Here is a 20,470-nt window from a genome sequence, read left to right on the forward strand (position 1 = left end):
AAGCTGGGTTTTTGAGGGGTGAATTGATGTTCTTTTCTAGCCATATTGCTAAGACTTTGGCATATATCTTTGCTTCTTCGTTAATTAACAAAATCTGCCAGTTTTTCTTTGGGTACTGTTGGTCTTTATCCTCCTTGGGTATATCTACAATTGTCGCTTATGCAGCTGGTCCCTTCACTTTGCCCTCGACAAAGGTTTTGTGGTTGCTTCAAGAGGATTGATGATGATTGTTTTAGATAATCTTTCATGAAAAGTGATCAGAAAGCCATCTGGGCCTCTGGCTTTACTGCTTGTATAGCATTGATGGCATCCAGGATCTTTTTATTCTCTAGAGTGAGCCTATCTATCTACTTCATTGACTTTATTGATCCTGACAAAAGTCAGGTACTTGGTAACATTTTCTGCTGTGCTAATTTGTTAGCTTCATAGAGAGGTGTAAAGTCTTAAACTAAACACAACGAGCTAACCAAGACACGTTTCTTTTTAATTTTAGGTAGGATGTTACTGTTATCTGCTTTGTTTAGGCAATACAGTGGTTTGGGTTTCTAGGTGACCCATAGGTGGGCATATTTGCTGATGATTTTCTTTCAGTTATACTTTAAGCCTTTAAGGGTGTCTCGATTAGTTGAGGTTCTATGAGAGCTAATGTAGTTGTTTTGGCAATTTATCTTTGGGAGGTCAATAATTGTGTTTTCCTAAAAAAAAAAAAAAGCATAGCCAATAGGTCTCGCCTTTGGGACCTTTTTAAGTATTTAGTTATGTAGCACAATATCCTTATTGTAACAACATTAACTGTTGCATGGTTAAACCCTTATAAGGGCCCAAAGGCGAGACCTATTGGCTATGCCAATGCTTCTTCCTCTGGGGAAGGTGTTTCAGCAGGCCTGTGCAAGCACCCCGCTCATCCACCAATGCCTGGAAGACACTGGAGCCGAGGTGACAGGGGAAGGGGGGCAGAAAAAGCATACCGCTGCAACTGCTCCAGAAATAGGAAGGGAACAACGGATATGAACTGGCAGCCATGGGCGGGTAAAGGAGGCCCTAAAAACACAACTCAGCCCACCCTAAGACCCCTTCCATCCTAGCCCAGTGCCTCCCTTTACAGTGCGGCCCCGGTGGTGATGGGGGTGAGGAAAGTGCACAGTGTTGAATTCTGTGACTCAAGGGCAGGCTGTGTTTAAATCGATCCGTCCAGAGAATCCAGTAGATGAAAGCGCCCTCCAGGCGCTAGACAACTCTAGCACCTGTAAGGTCAATAGAGTGACTGACACACACGTGATGTGGTGGAACGTGCGGGGCAACCGCCGGTGAGAAACAAATCAATGGTGTAAGATGGATGTAAACTCCCCTCTACACTGACCTCCGCAGCGTGAACTGTAGATGCAGCGCATAGGGACTCCCCTTTGCCATCTTCTCTCCCCCTGCTGACGCACAAGAGCCTGGATGTAGCACACATGCAGCAGAGTTCATTTCATAAGTTCCCCAGGAAGCCAAAAGGCAACTGACCCTCTGTTCCAATCATAACAACTCCGAGGTGACATCCCAGTGCTGACGCAGCAGTGTTCCATGCAGTGAGAAGACTCCGCCTCTTCTGTCCAGTGTTGTGGGCCCAGGAAGCAGGACAGGCTGAAGCAGCCTCACGACACTGGGTGCAGCTGGCAGCAGTGTGAGTGGACACACTCTGAATGAAATATGGGCACGACAACCTCCCGAAGCACCTCCTCTGGTCACTTGCAGGAAGTGAGCCTTGTGCAACGGATGTCGTACAAACAATGCCCTTTACCAGACATGAGCTGTAGGAACAAACCATGCACCCTGGGGCTGATTAAGAAGCAAGTGTCTGAACATGCTATTATTTTATTATAAGAATGCTTCACCGGAGCAGATATGTTTGGATGTTCACCCCATCCTTCTAAGACAGCGTGTCAGCCGAGCGTCTAAGATACTTGCTGTTTGCTTAAGCCTGTGAGTAGCTTCATATCAATTACATTAAACCCTGCATGCAAAACTGGATTCAAGGAAAAACAAGCAAGTTCAAATCGGCAAGGCTTTATAGAGACATAGAGAACAAGACTTAGTCCTCGAGGTCCGCTTCGGTGAAGGGCACGTCCTCGATAAGCACCATCTAAGAAAGTTCAGTTGTTGGCGCCGGTCGCAAGCTTAACGAAACTGTTGCTGGGTTTGTTGATTGTGCCAAGTGTGCAAGCAGGAACGGCGTGAAGAGAAGTGTGCGATGGAGCAACATGGGAGGAGGATCCATTGCAAGCCCAGGAGTGGTGCGCGCGCTTCAGAGAGCAGTCTGGTCTTTTTCGGAGCACATACTCGTGCTTGTGGCGCGCCCCTGCGTGCTCCTGCAAGGTGTATGCCGCCACAAGCACGAGTATGTGCTTCGAAAAAGAGCTGAACGACGGCTAAAGGTCTCCTAGGCGAGACCTAAAAATGGCTTGGGCAGCAGGTTAAGTCAATTTTAATGTAAATTAACTGTTGTTGTGATCCTCTCTAAATTCCCTAGACAGCGTCACCTTGTGGCAGATTCTCACAAGCACTTGTGTTGACAATGATATTCCGGTGCCAAGCACCGGAAACCAGTGGCTCAAATTAAGCACTGTTTAAGAGTCGGGAAGGTGGGGGGGAGATCTAAACTGCATCACACTGCAAACGACAGCATTTCCATCCATCCTGCGTCTGCCTCACTTGCACATAGACATGCTAGAACATTCTTGCAATATGGTCAATGCTATCGGTGTTTTGTAAATGATGTTATTGTAATCACTCTGGGCTAGCTGGATAGTCATAGGCCACTGCCAAATTTATTATCTCTCAGAAAGCAAGTACTGAGAAGAACACAAGATGTCGAGAGATGCAGGGGAGGGAGGCTGAGCAGGTCAGTGAGAGGAGGCAGGGTTCAGCAGAGAGTAAAAAATGAGACCAAAGGGGCAAGTGCACTGAGGTGCGCATGTAGAGAAGGGGCAAGTGCACTGAGGTGTGCATGTAGAGCAGGGGCAAGTGCACTGAGGTGTGCATGTAGAGCAGGGGCAAGTGCACTGAGGTGTGCATGTAGAGCAGGGGCAAGTGCACTGAGGTGCGCATGTAGAGAAGGGGCAAGTGCACTGAGGTGCGCATGTAGAGAAGGGGCAAGTGCACTGAGGTGCGCATGTAGAGAAGGGGCAAGTGCACTGAGGTGCGCATGTAGAGAAGGGGCAAGTGCACTGAGGTGCGCATGTAGAGAAGGGGCAAGTGCACTGAGGTGCGCATGTAGAGAAGGGGCAAGTGCACTGAGGTGCGCATGTAGAGAAGGGGCAAGTGCACTGAGGTGCGCATGTAGAGAAGGGGCAAGTGCACTGAGGTGCGCATGTAGAAAAGGGGCAAGTGCACTGAGGTGCGCATGTAGAAAAGGGGCAAGTGCACTGAGGTGCGCATGTAGAGGAAGGGCAAGTGCACTGAGGTGTATGTATAGAAGAGGCAAGTGCACTGAGAGGTGTGCATGTATAGAAGGGGCAAGTGTACTGAAAGGTGTGCATGTATAGAAGGGGCAAGTGTACTGAAAGGTGTGCATGTAGAGAAGGGGCAAGTGTACTGAGAGGTGCTTATGTATAGAAGGGACAGGTGTACTGCGAATTGTGCATGTGAGAAGGGGCAAGTGTACTGAGAGGTGTACATGTAGAGTAGGGACAGGTGTACTGAGAATTGTGCATGTAGAGAAGGGGCAAATGTACTGAGCGGTGTGCTTGTATAGAAGGGACAGGTGTACTGAGATTTGTGCAGGGGTCAGCAGAGTGAAGAATGTGACCAAAGGGGCAGGCACTGAGAGATGCGCATGTAGAGAAGGGGCAAGTGTACTGAGAGGTGCGCATGCAGAGAAGGGGCAAGTATACTAAGAGGTGCACATGTAGAGAAGGGGCAAGAGTACTGAGAGGGATCAAACAGCACAGAGAAGTAGCAACACAGTACAGCAAAGGCAGCTGAGAAGAAAGTGCAAGTGAGGTGTGAGAAGATTGCCCTTTATGCAGGCAGATGTGCATACTGTCCAGAAGGCCAAAGCTGCTGAAAGGCTGGTAAGGGTGGGTAGGAGTAGCACATAACTTGGGATGGTCGTTGCAGGTGGTGGGCAGTGACGATCATTTCTGGGTACCAGGCTTTCTTTTCATCACAAGACTCTCACCCAGAGGAAGAGAGGCATAAAACGGAGGCAAAACAGAGGCCGAGCGAGATGACCAAGTACCTACAATAGTGAGACAAGGAGACACGAAGCATGGGGAGATGGAAGTAGGATCTAGGATGCGGAAACAAGACCAGGCAACCCCAAAGCTCTTGAGAAAAGATGCGGGCACTTACACCTAAAAATAACCAGCATTGGCCGTGCGGCCGTGAAAGGGACACGGCTGCGCTGCCGTGAAAACGATCGGGGTGCATGCGTAGCATAGCACATGGTTTCATTTTGGGCAGTGGGTTGCCAGGATCTCATTTGACGTGTTTGCAGAGGTTTACACAGTATGATTTTCAGAAGGCAGAAGGCGCCAAGTAAGTTGCGAACATGTTTCATTCTGTTCTAAATTAACCTCCTTCGTATTGGTTTTAAGGGGGACATCATGTGATTGAATGCTAACTTTGTCCAAGGGTTAAAAGAGGCACAATACTTTGGAATTTTCCATACAGGGGATCGGACGTTGCTGTAGAAAGTCCTACGTCTTGAAGCCGGAAGCGCGAGATGGTTCTGGAATGTGAATGCGCGCTTCTGATAGGAAAGTGTGAGGGTGAAAAGATCAGACATTGAAGAGGCGGAGCGAGGCGCCGGCTTGTGCGCGTGATAGCAAGCTGGTGGCCGGCAAATGCCTTTGGTAGCACTTGAAAAACCCGCCTACTAAATGTCTCGCCCGTCCAGCACATGCGCTGGCTGTAGCGAGATCTACAAAAACAATGCATTTCCCTAATTCTTGTACATCTTTCACATTCTCAGTGATTTCAGGGTTAATGCGCTAAGTGATTTTTCAAGTTCAGGTAGCCTATCCATGGCAAAGTTAAAATTGCCACCAAGTATATTGGCTTTAAGAGCGATAATTATTTTTTCAGACTTCGTGTCATCCATATGGGGTGCATAATGTTTCTGCCTTTATCTGTATTGCTGCTTTTGAGCCTGGTAATGAGCCATTTACCTTTATTAATACTGTGTTCTGACATAACTGATCAATCAGAGCATTTGGAAATTAGAGTAATTACTCTGTATTTTTTCCAATAGTGTCTGAAGATGTATTGTCTTCAACCCTGCCTGATCTTATATTCAAAGCATCACAGCAACTAATTTTTGTTTCTTGCAAGAAAACCTGTTGGCTTTTAATTTAAAGTGATAGTATGTTTTACTTTCTGTTTAGGTAAGGCCTCTGGTATTTAGCGAGCACACCTTAAGATCAGGCATGGTTGATGTTAGACAAATAGATGAGCGTTTGGTAGTATGTAAAGATTTGGAAAGGGTACGTTTTATTAACGGAAGCTCCAATATCTCAGCCATTGTGGAATTTCGACCGAAACAACGGATATTGCAGAGAAATGGGAATTTGGAAGATGATGTAGGTTCAATCATGTCGCAGTGTGACATAATGGGTCCTCCTAAAGTGAGCGAAGAAACAACTGAACTAGAAAGAGGGAAAAGGAAAACAAAAAAATAATAATCCAGATTACCCCTACCCTCCCATCTCCCCTGCTGAGATCCCACCCAGAAAACCGATATAAATATTGGAACTGTGGTGAAGATACAGTAAGTCCCCCTTCGCTCCTCCCAGAACAAAGAATGTTTAACAGAGTCCCTAGCATCAAAAAAATCATGAACGGCAGGAGTGTTTATTTGAGCCGCTAAGCCAGTATGTAGTTGCTAAATGCATTTATGTGCATGCTAGCAGGCTTAGTTGGTTATGCTAGGAGTATACTGGTTATAGGTAGGGAGGCTGGATTGATTGTTGTGACAGTGGTTGTAGGTAGTTGTGTACTGCGTGAATTTTGAAGTAATAAGGTGTATAAAGAACTTTATGTAGTGATGTTAGGTTACAAAATTACATGGTGATTATTATACCAGATAAGCAAGTGCTTTTGTTACTGTGATACCAACTGAGATGCAATTATGAGTGAGGCATTAGTAATGGATGCACATATTGGGTCATTTAACTTAGCGAGTAAGACGATAGTATTTGAGAGAGCATACATGGCAGAAACAGATGATTTTCAAGCGTCCTTGTAGGTGTGGGTTTGATTAAATGGAGACAGTGCTGTCTTTAGTTGGATTTAACACATCCAAAGTAGTTTGGGATTTGTTCCTAGAACTAGCGCATTGTGCCTTGGTAGACAGTTCTGAATTTAGCAGGATCAGTGAAAATATGTCGATAGACCACTCTGATAGTGTGCCACAGAGAGCAATAAATCCTCTTTTAGTTTGTGTCGCTGGCAAGGTCTTGACATGTGGATAATTGTCCTCTGTTCCATAAGATAGACTTTGCCTTCTGCATGTGTTCTAGGACTTGGTATGTGTGCTGGAATCTAAGTGGTTTGAAGATCAGCATTCTTGGAGAGCTGTTGGACCTGGTTTTGAGGGAAGTCACACTGTGAGCACGTTCTATTTTAGTCTCCGATGAAGGTGATGTATTACACTTTGAAGATTCATTGCTCTCGAAAGATGATGGTAGAGGCTGTGGACTCTTCCTGTCAGTCCGGTGATTAGCCTGGGTAGATGTAGCCTGGAATGCCTGGAACGCTACAGAGCACTGCTGATGGAATGATTGAGGTTGTTGAAAGTATTTTTTAGCGGAGGACTTGGCCAATTGCTGTTACTGTTGCGCAGGAATCCCTATTGTGCAATGCAGGACAAAGCTCCAACACTCTGCATACTGCATCGCTGGCAAGCATATCCAGGGAATCTCATACTATTCATTGCCACTCTGAGATGACAAAGCGGTTTGAGTACTGATGTATAGGCCCCTTGTTCAAGCTGCTCCAGAGATACCTTGAAGCAGCACAGGTTTTTGGGTGTTGACGAGTAGTGCTATTTTGATTGAAGCCGTGTGCTCTAAGTGGACTACTCGATCCGCGTCAAACCTGCAACATACAATCGCATAATTTCCAAATGTTGCACACTGACTGTAGATCCACATTTTATAGGTTAAAGAAACCAAATGGTATTGTGTTGGAAAAGGAAGATGCTATCTTCCTTGGGATTGGGGCCACACCTTCCCAAGACTCTGTTCTTTTAAAGCTTTGTCATGTTTTGTGATCAATTTAATTGCAGGTGTCCTCAAATTGTGGACTGCTTGGTTCTACATCACCATGTGTTGTAAAGCACTATCCTGCTGTCTTCTAACCTTAATATGAACCCACATATCAAGAGTTCTGTGAGGCTACCTGAGTGTGGTTAGAATGTTACACGCACCTCCATAGTGAAATAAAAAAATTATATGTTCTTTCTAAAAATGCAGTCTCATGTGAGCAGAGTTGCTGGGGTGAAATGCTTCGAGACTAACTACTTCTCATGGCCTTTTACTCCGCTATATGAACACTAGAAAAATTTGGAAGGAATATATCCCAAAATCTATCCCTGTGCTGTTAGACGGGCCAAGTTGATAATTGTTATGCACTGACGTTTTATTTGTGTTTTGGTCGTCTTTAGTCCACCATTTTGTGAACCTGATTTTTTATGATACTTAACTTGTAGACTCCATCCTGCAATGCGGTCTAATTTAGAGAAGATATGTTTACAGTTGTTAGACATCAGCCAAGTAGGCCCCCAAAATGGTCACAGCGCTATTGATTAAAACCCGGGTGGAAACTTCAAAATACATTTCACACTCAATATTTTTGTGTTGGTTGTCCTCTTTTAAGGAAAACTGTATTAACTATGTGTTTGAGGCATGTGTGCTGGAGATACGTACTAGCTGTGTTTTGAAGCATGTTGCTGGGCCAGTAGACTCTACAGTAAATTCTGGGACACAAATTTCCAATATAGGAACTCCTTCTTTGACTGCCTGCTCATTGCATGTGTTCGTGGGAGAGGGACAGTTTGTATGTTATTTATGGTATTTTATTATTTTATTCAAAACAGGAACAGCTCCTCAACGCAACATGGGCAAAGATGAGTAACAATACAAAGATTGAACTGGAGAATACACTAAACTGCTGTGGTCTGGTAAACGACTCCAACCATACAGAGCAGTTCCAGAAGGATTTTGTTTCCTGTACTGCGGTGAGTAAAAAGAAATGCATGGCATAGTGTAGAACCTCTTGTAGAGGAGAGGGAGGAGGGGACCAGGACTAGCTTTTTGGAAGAATAACAAGGTTCCGAGCTATGGCGATTAGGCAGTAGGCGGTGACTTTAGTAATGTGTTTGAAACGGAGAGAGCAATGTGTACATAACCAGTTGATTGCCAAAGCACAGATATGTCTGGGGTTTCCATATTGTTTCCTGGCTCTCTGTATAGCCTTCCTGCCTCTAGTTAGGACAAAAACTTCTAGGACTCATTGTTCATTATCTCCTGCTCTAGTCGCCTGTGGAATGGCCTTACAAAACAAACTGTGCATACAAAATGGAATATAGTAGACTGTTAGTAGTATCACTTTATTGTGATCGTGGCATTTCTCTTCTTGCACTATCTCTAGTTTTGTGTGGAGGACTCTTCCTTTTCAGATTTGCTAGTAAAGTAGAACTTTCTTCATGAACAAGCAGTTGCTTCAGTCTGCCATTGATATCTGCAAGACTAGTGTTAGAAATGGGGTCTCTAGTTAGAAGAAGTATGCACCCGTTCCAAGTAGGGACCCACACTCTGTAGTCGGGGTAAGTGTATTACAGACCAAAGTTTACCTGTGCTCACTCTTGTGGCTTGGCACATAGCAATCAGTCTAAATTAAAGAGGCAATGCGTAAAGTATTTGTTTTCCCATAAACAGTAACACAGTGAAAGTACCACAAAAGTACTTCACATCAGTTTAGAAAAATAGCCAATATTTATCAGTTAAATCAGACTAAAAATGAAAAATAAATCAAACCTGCACAAGTCAAGATATATTTTTAAAGATTAAATAAAAAAATGCAGTGCTTAGAAGTCTATAGTTTCAACTGGGTTTATCTGGTCACGCTTCAGTACCTTGGTGGTGTAAAAAAACCAGCAACAGGGCGTCTAAAACCAAGATGTGGAATCGCGGTTACAGGTGATGCGTTGGTTCCTTACTGGGTTGCAGGGTTGTTGAAGCTATTGCTGCTCCAGGACGATGCATTACACAGGGGAGGGGATGCATGGGTTGCGATTGCGAGACCTTTATTCCAAAAGGCGATGTGGTGCCGAGGTGGCAGCTACGTCGTGAGTGGGGCGCATCCATTCATCATAGTCTGAGTCAAACAATTGGGCCCAAGACGCTGCATCGATCGGGAGTCTCACGCGGTCGTGGCTCAGTCGGGACGGAGCACCACGGATGTCAGTGGTGCGGTGTCTAGACTCACTGCCATGATTCTTTGGAGATGCTGTGGCAATGCTGGGCTGCTTTGAAGTCGAGGTTGTAGCATTGCACACCCACAAACGGTGTCCAGGGCTTCGGTGCAGGCAGTGGCTACTCGTTCATTTCGGCGAAAGGCACTGGTGCTGACTGATGCTCAGCATCTATTTTCTTGGTTTGAGGCACCAAATTCACCTTAAAGGTCCCAGGTCTGGGTATGGCACCACATGGCAGTTCAGGACTCGCCGAGGAGGTGCCCAGGTGCTGGTTGAAAGATGCAGGTGAATCCTTTGATGTCCTTGAGACTTAAGCAACAGGAGGCAAGATTAGTCAAGCTGGTGAGGAACCTTTAGAAGGCAAGATGCTGAGAGTAAAGTCCAGTCATCTCCCTCCCAGGCAAGAAGCAGCAGGCCAACAAAGCAAACCGCAAAGTGGCAGTCCCTCCTGGCAACACAACAGTTCTTCCTGGCAGAATGTCCTCAGTCCAGAAGTGTTGAGTGTATGGTGTCAGAGGTGCAGTACTTGTACCCATTTTAGCCTTTGAAGTAAAGAGACTTCAAAGAAAGGTCTTTGTAGGGCAAAAAGCCCTGCCATTCCTGACCTTTGCTCCAGGCACACTACAGGGGGGTATGCAGCTCTTTGTGTGGGGACAGGCACAGTTCTATTCAGGTGTAGGTGTCGACTCCTCCTACCACTCTGGCTCAGGAAGACCCGTAAGCCTGGTAAAGGGCCATCAGGATATGCAGGGCACACCTCCGCTCCCTTTGTGTGTGACTGCCTAGAGTGAATTCACAAAGCCCAAATGTCATTCAACCCAGACGTGTATTCTAGGGACAGACTGGGGCACAGGATGGGTAAAGTAGAAAAATGCCAACTTTCTATAAGTTTTAAACTATAGGGGTTACGTCCGTTACGGGGGCCAGGTAGGACGTTTACAACTGTTATTAAAAAGGGTTACCTGGCCAACATTTTATGTGCTGCTAATTTATTCAGCAGATACAACCTGCAAAGCCTTTAGTCATTGTTTTATTCTTCAACAATTGTATTTGATTCAAATCATTTTAAAACTACCATTGTTCATTTTCAATGCATTGCAAGAATACACATCATTCTGTGTTGTATACTTTTGTGAACTCTTAACAAACGTATGTGCATTAACTCATAACAAACAGATTAAATTATATATAAACAATAACATCAAATCATTGAATTACACCAGTCAATACTGTAAATTGTCTGCCAGCGCTGAGATTATTTTCTTTATACATGGAGCGTAAAGACAGACAGGCTACGGGGATAAACCTATTTAGGGGGTTCTCTCTCTGGGTATATTTCATGCGGCACCCTCACTAGAGTCCCAGTTGATGTGGGTCCCTCGTAGACTGGAATGGACAAGCCGACACGTTTCCAATCCCCCTTTGCCTTAGGGGATTATCATCAGGGCTTAGACCACGGTGTAATCTATACAATTAACAAAATAAAACACCATGAATTATAAATGTAATCGCCCCTTCTTTCTTTTCATCTAATGGTTGGTTAAGGGATTACCATAAGGGTACCTTATATTCTTCAACGTGACTCATTCACTCCTGTAACAGATATTTCTTCTTCTGTGGTGACTGTGTACCTAAACATGTACAAATTAATTGTGTCAATGTACGAGTCTAAAGGTTACTGGTAATTATTTTCACAGCTGCGTCTTTATTTCTAGACTTACTCGATATCTTCAAGCGTGTGTCTCAATAAATGCCAAATTGTTTCCTTCTTCCCGGTCAAAATGAATTGAGGCTTTCGCCCTGTAACAGATACATTGTGTTCAATAGACTAATTTGATGCCCTTCTGTTTTTGATATAGAACGAGCTTATAGCGGCATTTCTTACTTGAACAACCTGCTCCTCTTTAATAAGTAATTTCCTGCATCCGTTATTTCGAAGTGTGTTCTCGATGGCCTGTTAAGATAGATCAAACATTTGTCACTTGAGTGTTTCTCATAGTCACAATTGCGTGTTGCATCTTTCATGCACGCGTGTGCTGTTGCGTGGGGCCCCCTTCCTGCTTTTAGCAACGTGCGCGTCTATATCTGCAGACTGTATCTTGGAAGGAAATATTCATGCGTTTGCTTCTTCAATGTGCCATTGCGCTTCCCTTTTGTGCTTAGATGTCAGTTACCGAACGTCGCACGTTATGCAGTTCCATTCTCGGCTTTTCTTCCGTTCTATTGCCGAGTTATGGCAAACTGTTAAGATAAATGCGTTTTTACAGTTTTTCCTCATATTCACGCGCTTCTCTGAATTGCAAACTGCTAAAAGGTTATATGCGATCATTTTGTTTGGCTCCTGTTTCCACTCACTCAAGTTTGATCACTTACTTTATGGACGCTTCCGTTGGACCACAGTTTGTCCGTAGAGTCTCCAAGTCGTCACGCATCAATCTGTGCTTGTGCTGACTCTTCTTTTACGTATTCTCCTTCCTGTCACTGGCCCTAGGGGATTCTGGGACTTGTAGTGACATGGAGTATAGATGTTATTCTGTGATCGTTTTCCCAGGTCAGTAAGTACTTTTTGGGGGTTTGGGTCTTATCCATCCATCATATTAGCACTTGGTTCAGCTCGGTTAGATCATTTAACCCATTTGTGGTGCAATGAAACTTCAAAATTAAGTACGCTTCTTTTTTTGCTAGCAGACTTTCCAAGTTCCCTTCACGTGGGGGCGGCTTGACTCCAGATAGAACAGTCCATTCAAAATCTCTTTCAGAATGGTTGTATTTTGCAAAATGTTGCACCATCGGGGCAGTCAGGACTCTATTTTTGATGCGTGATCTGTGCTGCACAATTCGCTGGTTCCCTTGTTGCGTTGTTTTCCCAATATATAACTTGGAGCAGGGACATTTCATTGCATAAATGATGTTTCTCGTTTTGCAGTTAGTGAATTCAGTGTGTGTCCACTTAATGGAATCATGTAAAAACTCATGGCCCTCAATTGTCATGCTGCAGACGGAGCAGTTACCGCACTTGCGGTGACCTTGGATTGGAGGTAAATTCCATTGTGTCCGTAAGTCATTAACTTTGGGTGATGCTGTGACCATATCTGCTTGAATTATCTTTTGACCGATGCTTTTGTTCTTGCGCATGGCAAATAAGGGTTTTTCCATTGGTCATTCCATCTCCGTTAGAAGGTGCCAGTTTGATAGAATTCTCTTCTTGTATTTATTGGTGTGAGGGCCAAAAGTAGATACACATACTAATTTTTCCATGGGTGACTTCTCTCTTTTGGATAACAGTGTTTCCCGCGGGGTATACCACGCTCTTTTTATGGCATGTTTCAACAGCTTGTGGGGATAACCCCGATCTCTTAGTTGGTCGCAGAAGATGGTAGCATTTGCCATGAAGTCTTCTTTACGTGCGCAATTGCGTCTGATTCTCAATAGCTGTCCGTATGGTAAATTATTTTTTAAGTTGCTGGGATGACAACTCCGATAATGTAATATAGTGTTTCTATCTGTCGGTTTGCGGTGTAAGGTTGTTGTCAGTTTTTGATCTTCTTCAAAGACTTCTACATCAAGGAATGTGAGTACTGATCGATTTTTCGTGATGGTAAACTTGATGTCTGGGTGTCTTGTGTTTAACCATTCGTGGAACTGTACTATTCGGTTTTCAGACCCACTCCATACACACCAGATATCGTCGACGTATCTCTACCACTGTGTGATGCATTCACTGAACGGATTGTCATTATCTATAAATCTTCTCGAATAGTGCCATAAACAAAATGGCCATTTCAGGTGCAAAAGGACACCCCATAGCTGAGCCTTTTACCTGCATGTAGAATGTATTTTCAAATCTGAAATAGTTCCGTTTTAGTGCAATACGAGCCAGATCTAAAATGAATTCAGTTGGCACTCTTTGTGGTCTTATGCGAGCCTCACGGTAGATCTCCATGGTTTCTAAGGCTTCGTCTTGAGGAATTTGTGTGTATAATGATGTTACATCAAAGGACACTAACCCCTGTGTGCTTGCGTCGAATGTCTGTCCTTCTATTTTTTTGAGGAAGTCAGTAGTGTCTCGTAAATACGATGGCACTTGATGAACAAATGGCTTTAAAAAAATGTCAACATATTTGGCGATCGGCTCAAGCACTGATTCACACCCGGAGACAATCGGTCTCCCCGATGGATCTCTCATGTTCTTATGAATTTTCGGTAGAAAATAAATCCCTGGGGTCCTGGGATTTGACTTGTTCAGAAAGGCATATTCTTTGGGTCCCAAGATTCCTTCATCCAGTGTTCTTCGCAGGAAAAGAATATCAAGGAAACAGTGAAGCCTTCGGTCTAAGTAACAAATCGACCTTCACCCCTCTGTGCTGACGGTTGTTTTCCTTGTGCACTCATAACCGTGAGAATATGATATGTTACACCTCATTATTATAGCACTCATTGTACAGGTGATGTTATTACAATTATATTTTAAATATATGTTAAATACGGAAATGATATGTAACCAAACCAACAGGTGACAGATCAGGATTTTGGTGTACAATTATGCACATTTTAACCCCCCACCTTTTTCTGTATTTCTTATATATACGTGATTAATTGTGCAAGTTCTCAATACAGCATTCTTCCTAATGTTGAAGACTTTCTGGATTCATTTATTTTTGCCACGGTCTCTTATTTTTTTTGCAATAAAACCCATATAGACTACTTGAACCAAAAAGAAAGTGGCCTTTACAAGAAGTTACTTACATTTGATAACGCTCTTACTGGTGGGCACTCTATGTAGCTGCAGATTTCTCACTGCCCTCCCACCTCCCCGTTCTGTGGAATGGTCTCTTCCCACCTGATAGGTCCCAGTTTTAGGAATCCGTACACTGCTCGCTGTTGGGCTCTGCATCGGAAGGCGTGTGCATGGGCAGAGTGTATAGATGCTCAGCTCGTCCCTTCTGGAGCAGAATATAGTCAACAGTGTTACACGACCTCACCTAGCAGCAGGTAAGCAAGCAATGTTTTTTGAGTTTTCCACATCCAGTCTGGGGATATTCACAAGGCAGGAACTCTGCGTTTAAAGGGAGTATTCACCAGACATAGCATTATCAAAGTAAATAACTTCTTCGTAGCTAAATGTGTGTGCGCTTACACATGTAAAGGCACACTGCTGCTTCTTGTTCTGTACCTGTAATGTGTGTTTGAGGAGTGTGCATTGCTGTTGCTGCCACCTGTCTTGTACCTGTTCTATGTGTTGTGGAAACGCACGCTGCTTTTGTCCCTGCTATACATGTACCACATGTGATAGTGAAGCTTGGTAAAATATTTTCACAGTACAAAGGTCAAAGCAGTTGGCTTTGTATTTGTTGATGTCATATTTAATGTATAGTTTGTGAATTAGGGGCCTTATTTTGTGCTCCTTGTTTCATAAGTAATCTTAAACAAAATCTCACCTGCTTTTCGTCATCTAACACTGGTTTCTAAAGTGGGCTTTCTGTGCATCCTCCCTACTAGACATTGCTTTTGTGCTGGATTTTTATTCCTACCTGCTAATTTCCCCACCCTTTCTCCCTGTTCTATGATTACATAACTTGTATTTTATTAACTGTCGCCCTAGTGTTGCTTCACATTAACCTACATAAATCAGAAGACGTGGGACTAAAGCTAGGGGAAAAGCATCTGCAAAGATCAGGTCTAGCAGACCTTGTTCTATACCCATCTGCATGTTGGTGTTTTGTTTACCTCTGAAGACCTCGGTTATAATGGACCACTGTGTTCTACCCCCTGCAGAAATGCAAATCGCAGCATTGCCAGACCTGTGGTTGGAAGATGTTGCAGCATGCGGGTGAAGCATTGAAGATTCTCGGCGGAGTTGGGCTGTTCTTCAGCTTTACAGAGGTAATGTTTGCTTTGCCAAGGCACTTGTGTAGTTTGTGGTATGGTCAACCATTTGGAGTGTCTTTGGAGGAGCTTCGATTGGTGTAGGCAAATCAAGACCGTATTGTTTACAAATAACAACAATGTTGCCCTGATATTGCACATAGAAGGCTATTGTATTTAAAAGTACAAATTGTCGTACCTTAAAGTGACTGCTTCACTCAGATTAATAAGGACCCTGTCTCCAGTCTTGAACGTTTCATCTGCAAAACATTGTTTTCAGATGTGTTAGTCTAATGCACTCTGAAAGTTGTAGTTTTATTTCGACTCATTGATCTAATTCGCCTATCAAGAAAGTGTAACCTAGAGGGAGATGGTCACCCTGGTCTATTTGGTTATTTTAATACCGGGTTATAAGAGTTCATGTGGCTGTGGGTCCCACCAATAACTCATTGAGCCCAAGGCATAGGATAGAATCTCACATTATTTTCCCTTGAATTGCAAGCCATGTTTACTCCTTGCATAACAATTGCACAAAAAAAAGGAATTGCAAGCCATTTCTCACTTGTGAAACTCTTGAGCCCAAGCATAATGTCATTCAACACAAAAAAGGTTTTTGTGATTGAAAGCAGTGCTTTTTAAATGCATAAAGAAAGTTTATCCTCCACTCCAACGCCCCCTCGTTTCAAAATGTAATTTACCCCTTTACTGTATGGAAAATGCTTCGTAAGGTTTTCAGAAAGTCAGGAGGGCTTAAATAAAACATGGACTCAAACCTCTTGCCTCATGTAATTTAATTATAAAAATGTACAATGGTAAACCTATTTTTATAAGCATACATAATATATTTTGCAAAGCTTTTATTTCAAAGGACGGATGATGAGGTTGTGACAGCCTCGTCACCGATGACATTATATTGTTGCACATTGTCTGTCATTCCCCACCTGTGTTTTGTGGGGTGGAGGGGCTGTGACCTGTTTCTTCTTTCGTGATTCAAGGTATGGCAGTTTGTGTGTCCAGTGCTGGTCTGTTGGCGCTTTACAAAATGAATAAATAGCTTATTGCTGGTACTGGAGTCCTTCAGTCTTTCTCATGTCTTTTGGAAACACTAGTCCGGGCATCTCAAATAGCCCACACAATACAAGTAAAATAATGGGCGTACCCAGTAGGCTTTGTGTGCACTCGCATTTATCATGGTTTCTGTTTAGTACTGCCAGGCTGTGGGCCAGAAGTGCCAGGCAGACGCTCGTTTGTATCAATTTGGTTACAGTATGCTTCTGTAGCTTCTTCCACTGTGGGTGCAGAATTGGACTTCTTGGTGGATTGTCATCTAAAAACAAAATCACCAAGAAACGCACTAGTCAAAATGACAAGATCCCCATACCATTTCAAGGGTAAGGAGAAGTGGTCACCTAGTCTCAGGGAACGGTTATTTTATCTATCTATGGTCTTAAAGAATCTCTACTGAATGAGAGTCTGTTCAAGAGAAGACCACTTAAAGTAGTTTTAGTATCTGATCCCAGAGTCAAAGGTCAACAGAGGGAAGTTACTGGGGTCAGCGTTGGCTGGTGTATAAAGTGTGGCCCCGTCTGTACCAGCATTCAAGAATCACTTTTATGTAAATGGCCAAGATATTTTCCTTCCCAGGCAGGGAAGGGTCCATAGAGGGAGTGTGAATTGGTTTCTTTATAGTGGCATTGAGAAGATGTTTTACAGGCTCCTAGGCGGCTCTCCCATGACATACTTGTGCTGAAGGACCGGTGAGAAGTGAGGTGTGCCTTAACAACCCACAGGTGTGGTTTTGCTTATCTGCCGCTTTGCAGTGTGAGGGGTTGGAAAAAAGAGTACGTGCTGATGGTCCAGGTCAGCAGAGTTCCCTTCTTGACTGATAATTATTAGTGTGAAGGTGGGTCCTCCTCATCAACCATTTGGGGCACCTTTACAGCCTGAGATGCAGGGTTGTTGGGGTTGCTCGTTGCGATATCTATTTGTTTTTTTTGTTTTTTAAATAGCACCGTATGTATTGTGGATACTAATTCTCCCCCCCCCCCCAGCATAATTCTTGCTTCTTGCAAACAAGTTGCTTGATCTTGGAGAATGTTTGGTTTAAGCTCATACATCTTGAGGATTTTTAGTCTTAATTTTATGCTCTTAGTTCAGTAATTCTAGAATGCACTTTCAGTTTTTGAGGCAGAGCTGACTTGGTTAATCTGCCTGTGTGGTTTTTTTTTGGACTTGCATATTACCATTTCATGCCAGTGTAAACAGGGGGTAAATTCCATTAATTTTACCATTTCCTGAAATACTTTCATCTTGGTTTTGACTACGTAGTGCCAGTTTAATAATACAAAATATCTTTCTTCTTTCCCTTACAGATTCTTGGTGTTTGGCTAGCCGTGCGTTACAGGAACCAGAAAGACCCCAGAGCTAATCCTAGTGCTTTCTTATAAGACTTTGTTTTCCTTCAACTACGTTTTTATTCCCTCCTCCAAGTTTCCATCTTCTTCTTTTGTAGCTGCTCGTGTGATAGCCCAGGGATATTAATCATTTGACTCATATGCTGATATCATGGTGGGAACCACACGGTCAGGTGCATAAGGATTAGTGCTTCTCATGTACTGCTTGATGGCGAGCTGGTGGCCTGCTGTGTTGCCCGAACGCTGATTGGATGAAGTCAACAGCCACTGTACAACCGCTCATCATTGATATGAAGTTTTTGGCATATAGCGGCTCCAGAAGGAACTGAACGCCTGTTGCAGGCATCAGAAGTACACATCTCAAACTAAATCTTGGTTGACGTTTGTTGCATCTGCTGCTATAAGGGCTGGGAGAAGGGAGATTGAGGAGGAGGGGCTTAAATGTGTCTTGGCGGAGGAATAAGTAAGGTGATGTGGTCTTGCACAATTTAAGACCTGCTGAGAGACTCAGGAAAGGGTGTTTTTCTGTTTTCAGTTATGTGAAATAAGTGAAGGCATGTGCCAACATTTTCACAAGATATAGGGAAGTCACAAATGGTGTGTGTTTGTTTTCCGCAAATAGATTTGCGCATCTGCATCCAGTCTACCTTCCCAGGGGCTTGGCATAGCTAGCTAGACAAGCATGGCCTTAAAAAGAACTAGCAGTTCACTGTGCTTAATTTAGCAGATATTGCGTTAATAATTCAGATATGTGCTGGTGAGCATAAGCTTCGATGTGAATTTTTGTTACTCTGCTTTGTGCCTGTGGGTGGTGGGTGGTGGGTAGTAGCACGGTACAGGATGTAGTGCAAGACTGAACACTTGTGAAAATGTTGCCTTTGCCCTAGAATAGCATGCTACCATGTGGTATTCAGTTTTTGAAGCAATTATTTGCATACTTCGGGTTTACATTTTAGTTGGCAGGAGTGCACTTTCTGCCTCTTTCTTTGATGACCCAGCGGCTAGTCAATGAAATATTTTAGGTGGGTTGGAACAGCAGAGAGAGATGTTAGAATTTGGGGTGGGGTGGTTATTGCAAGCTAAAGTCCATTTCAATAATTTGAGGGTAAGCAGGATGATATTGCAATCTATATCAATTCACAAACACTTGAAATTGAAAACATCGCTGCTAGCATATATATATGTCATGTCATCAAGTGGGACCGTATTGTGAGTTGCTCCAGCTTTTTATTTTTTAATTATAAACGGAAATCCCGATTGAGAAGCGTTTTAAAGTGTGCCACAGTAACCAATCCCAAAAATTGGAAATATTCCCCCATTTAGCCACAACCTATGATGAAGGTGCACTGTTGACATTCTGGGTCTGCCAAACTCTTTAGCACTTAATTTCCCAGCATAAGGCACACGTTTTTGATGGAGAAAGCTGATGTAGCCGTCTGAGAATATTGATTCCCAGTCTAGGGGTGAGTGAACTGGAAACTGATAATATGAGCGGTACACTCCAATTATTCCCAACACCTCTAGAAAAAAAGTTGTATTAAGGAGGGAAATATAGTATAGGAAAACGCGAATAGGGGACCAAAACCCAAAAAGGGAACGGTAAGAATTAATGAATGGTGGCAAATTATGTAAACATTCCACTCTGGGTTGTTGTGTTTTTTTTTTTTCTCCAGCCTTTCCATTTTGCAATCCAGTTTGACCATAATGTTAAAGATTGTGTCCGCTTGGCGGATTGTGACCACTTGGGGGATTGTGATCAATTACCAGTGAAAAGTATCAAATTATATCCCGGCTTTCAGGGCACTAAGCAAGTTATTTGGTTAGAAGCATTTCTTTCAGTTTTATAAAGCCATTTAGAGGATTATGGACCAGTTCATATTGTATATTTTGTGATAATTGTTTTTGTTTGTTTTATTTAGTTTATTTATACATTATGCTCTGCCCACGAGAGGTGGAGGTGCTGTTTCATGGCTCAATGTTTTTAATAGTCTGAAATGCCCCCAACTAAACTGGTTGCACAGATTGTGGCCCAGAGGTCCAGGTTGTGTAGGTTTCTGAAAGGGCATCCGGCTTATGCATGACCAGCATCAAAGTCTAGGTAAGACAACGGGCTTCCAGGACGAGACAGTTGCATGTATCACCAACCTTAATTATTAAGAATGATAATTTTACCCTATCTGCAATGGCATAGAGAAGTTTCCAAATGCAATCATGTTCCTGAGTAAATGGCACCAATGTAATTTTAAAAAAAGTGTTTGAACAGAAAATAAAGGTACTTTACGTGATAACCAGCCAAGATGTGCATGGAACAAGTATATCCATTGTTTGGAGACACTCATAGTGAGGTATGCACTTAGGACTGGACCATAAGGGGGGCTATTGTAGATAAATTGTACTGCAAAGCCATCCTGTCTTTCTGCCATCTTAAATGCTGTAGGAATTTGATATGCTCTGTGACGGTGGAATATGGATTGGTGACCTATCTTTGTTCGGGAGGACAGTTTGAGATGAATCAGTGGGCTGGCACATGGCGCGAGTTGGTCTGTGTGATTTATTATTTTAGTGAATCCAAGAGAGTATCAAATCAAATGATGATGCTTCAAGTGGCGCCTTCTTGATTGGCTTAGTGTTTTGATTAGTAGTTTCCTTAATGAAGCATGACCGGTAAAAGTGCCCCCTCATCTCGCTGAGTTTTATTCGATGGGTTATGTTTTCATGGATGATTTACTCC

At 43.3% G+C, this 20,470-nt stretch overlaps 1 protein-coding gene across 1 annotated transcript in view; it reads left to right on the forward strand.

Moving 5' to 3' along the window:
• TSPAN31 (tetraspanin 31) overlaps positions 1–20,030 on the forward strand; it is a 129,278-nt gene extending 109,248 nt beyond the window's left edge. Inside the window, exons 4-6 of the mRNA XM_078688745.1 lie at positions 8,081–8,221; positions 15,236–15,343; positions 17,698–20,030. Coding sequence (XP_078544871.1) covers positions 8,081–8,221; positions 15,236–15,343; positions 17,698–17,772 — 324 coding nt within the window. The 3' untranslated portion in view covers positions 17,773–20,030. The remainder of the gene's footprint in view (positions 1–8,080; positions 8,222–15,235; positions 15,344–17,697) is intronic.
• Positions 20,031–20,470: the final 440 nt, after the last annotated feature.

The sequence above is a fragment of the Lissotriton helveticus genome, chromosome 1_1, assembly GCF_964261635.1.
Source record: "Lissotriton helveticus chromosome 1_1, aLisHel1.1, whole genome shotgun sequence".
NCBI lineage: Eukaryota > Metazoa > Chordata > Amphibia > Caudata > Salamandridae > Lissotriton > Lissotriton helveticus.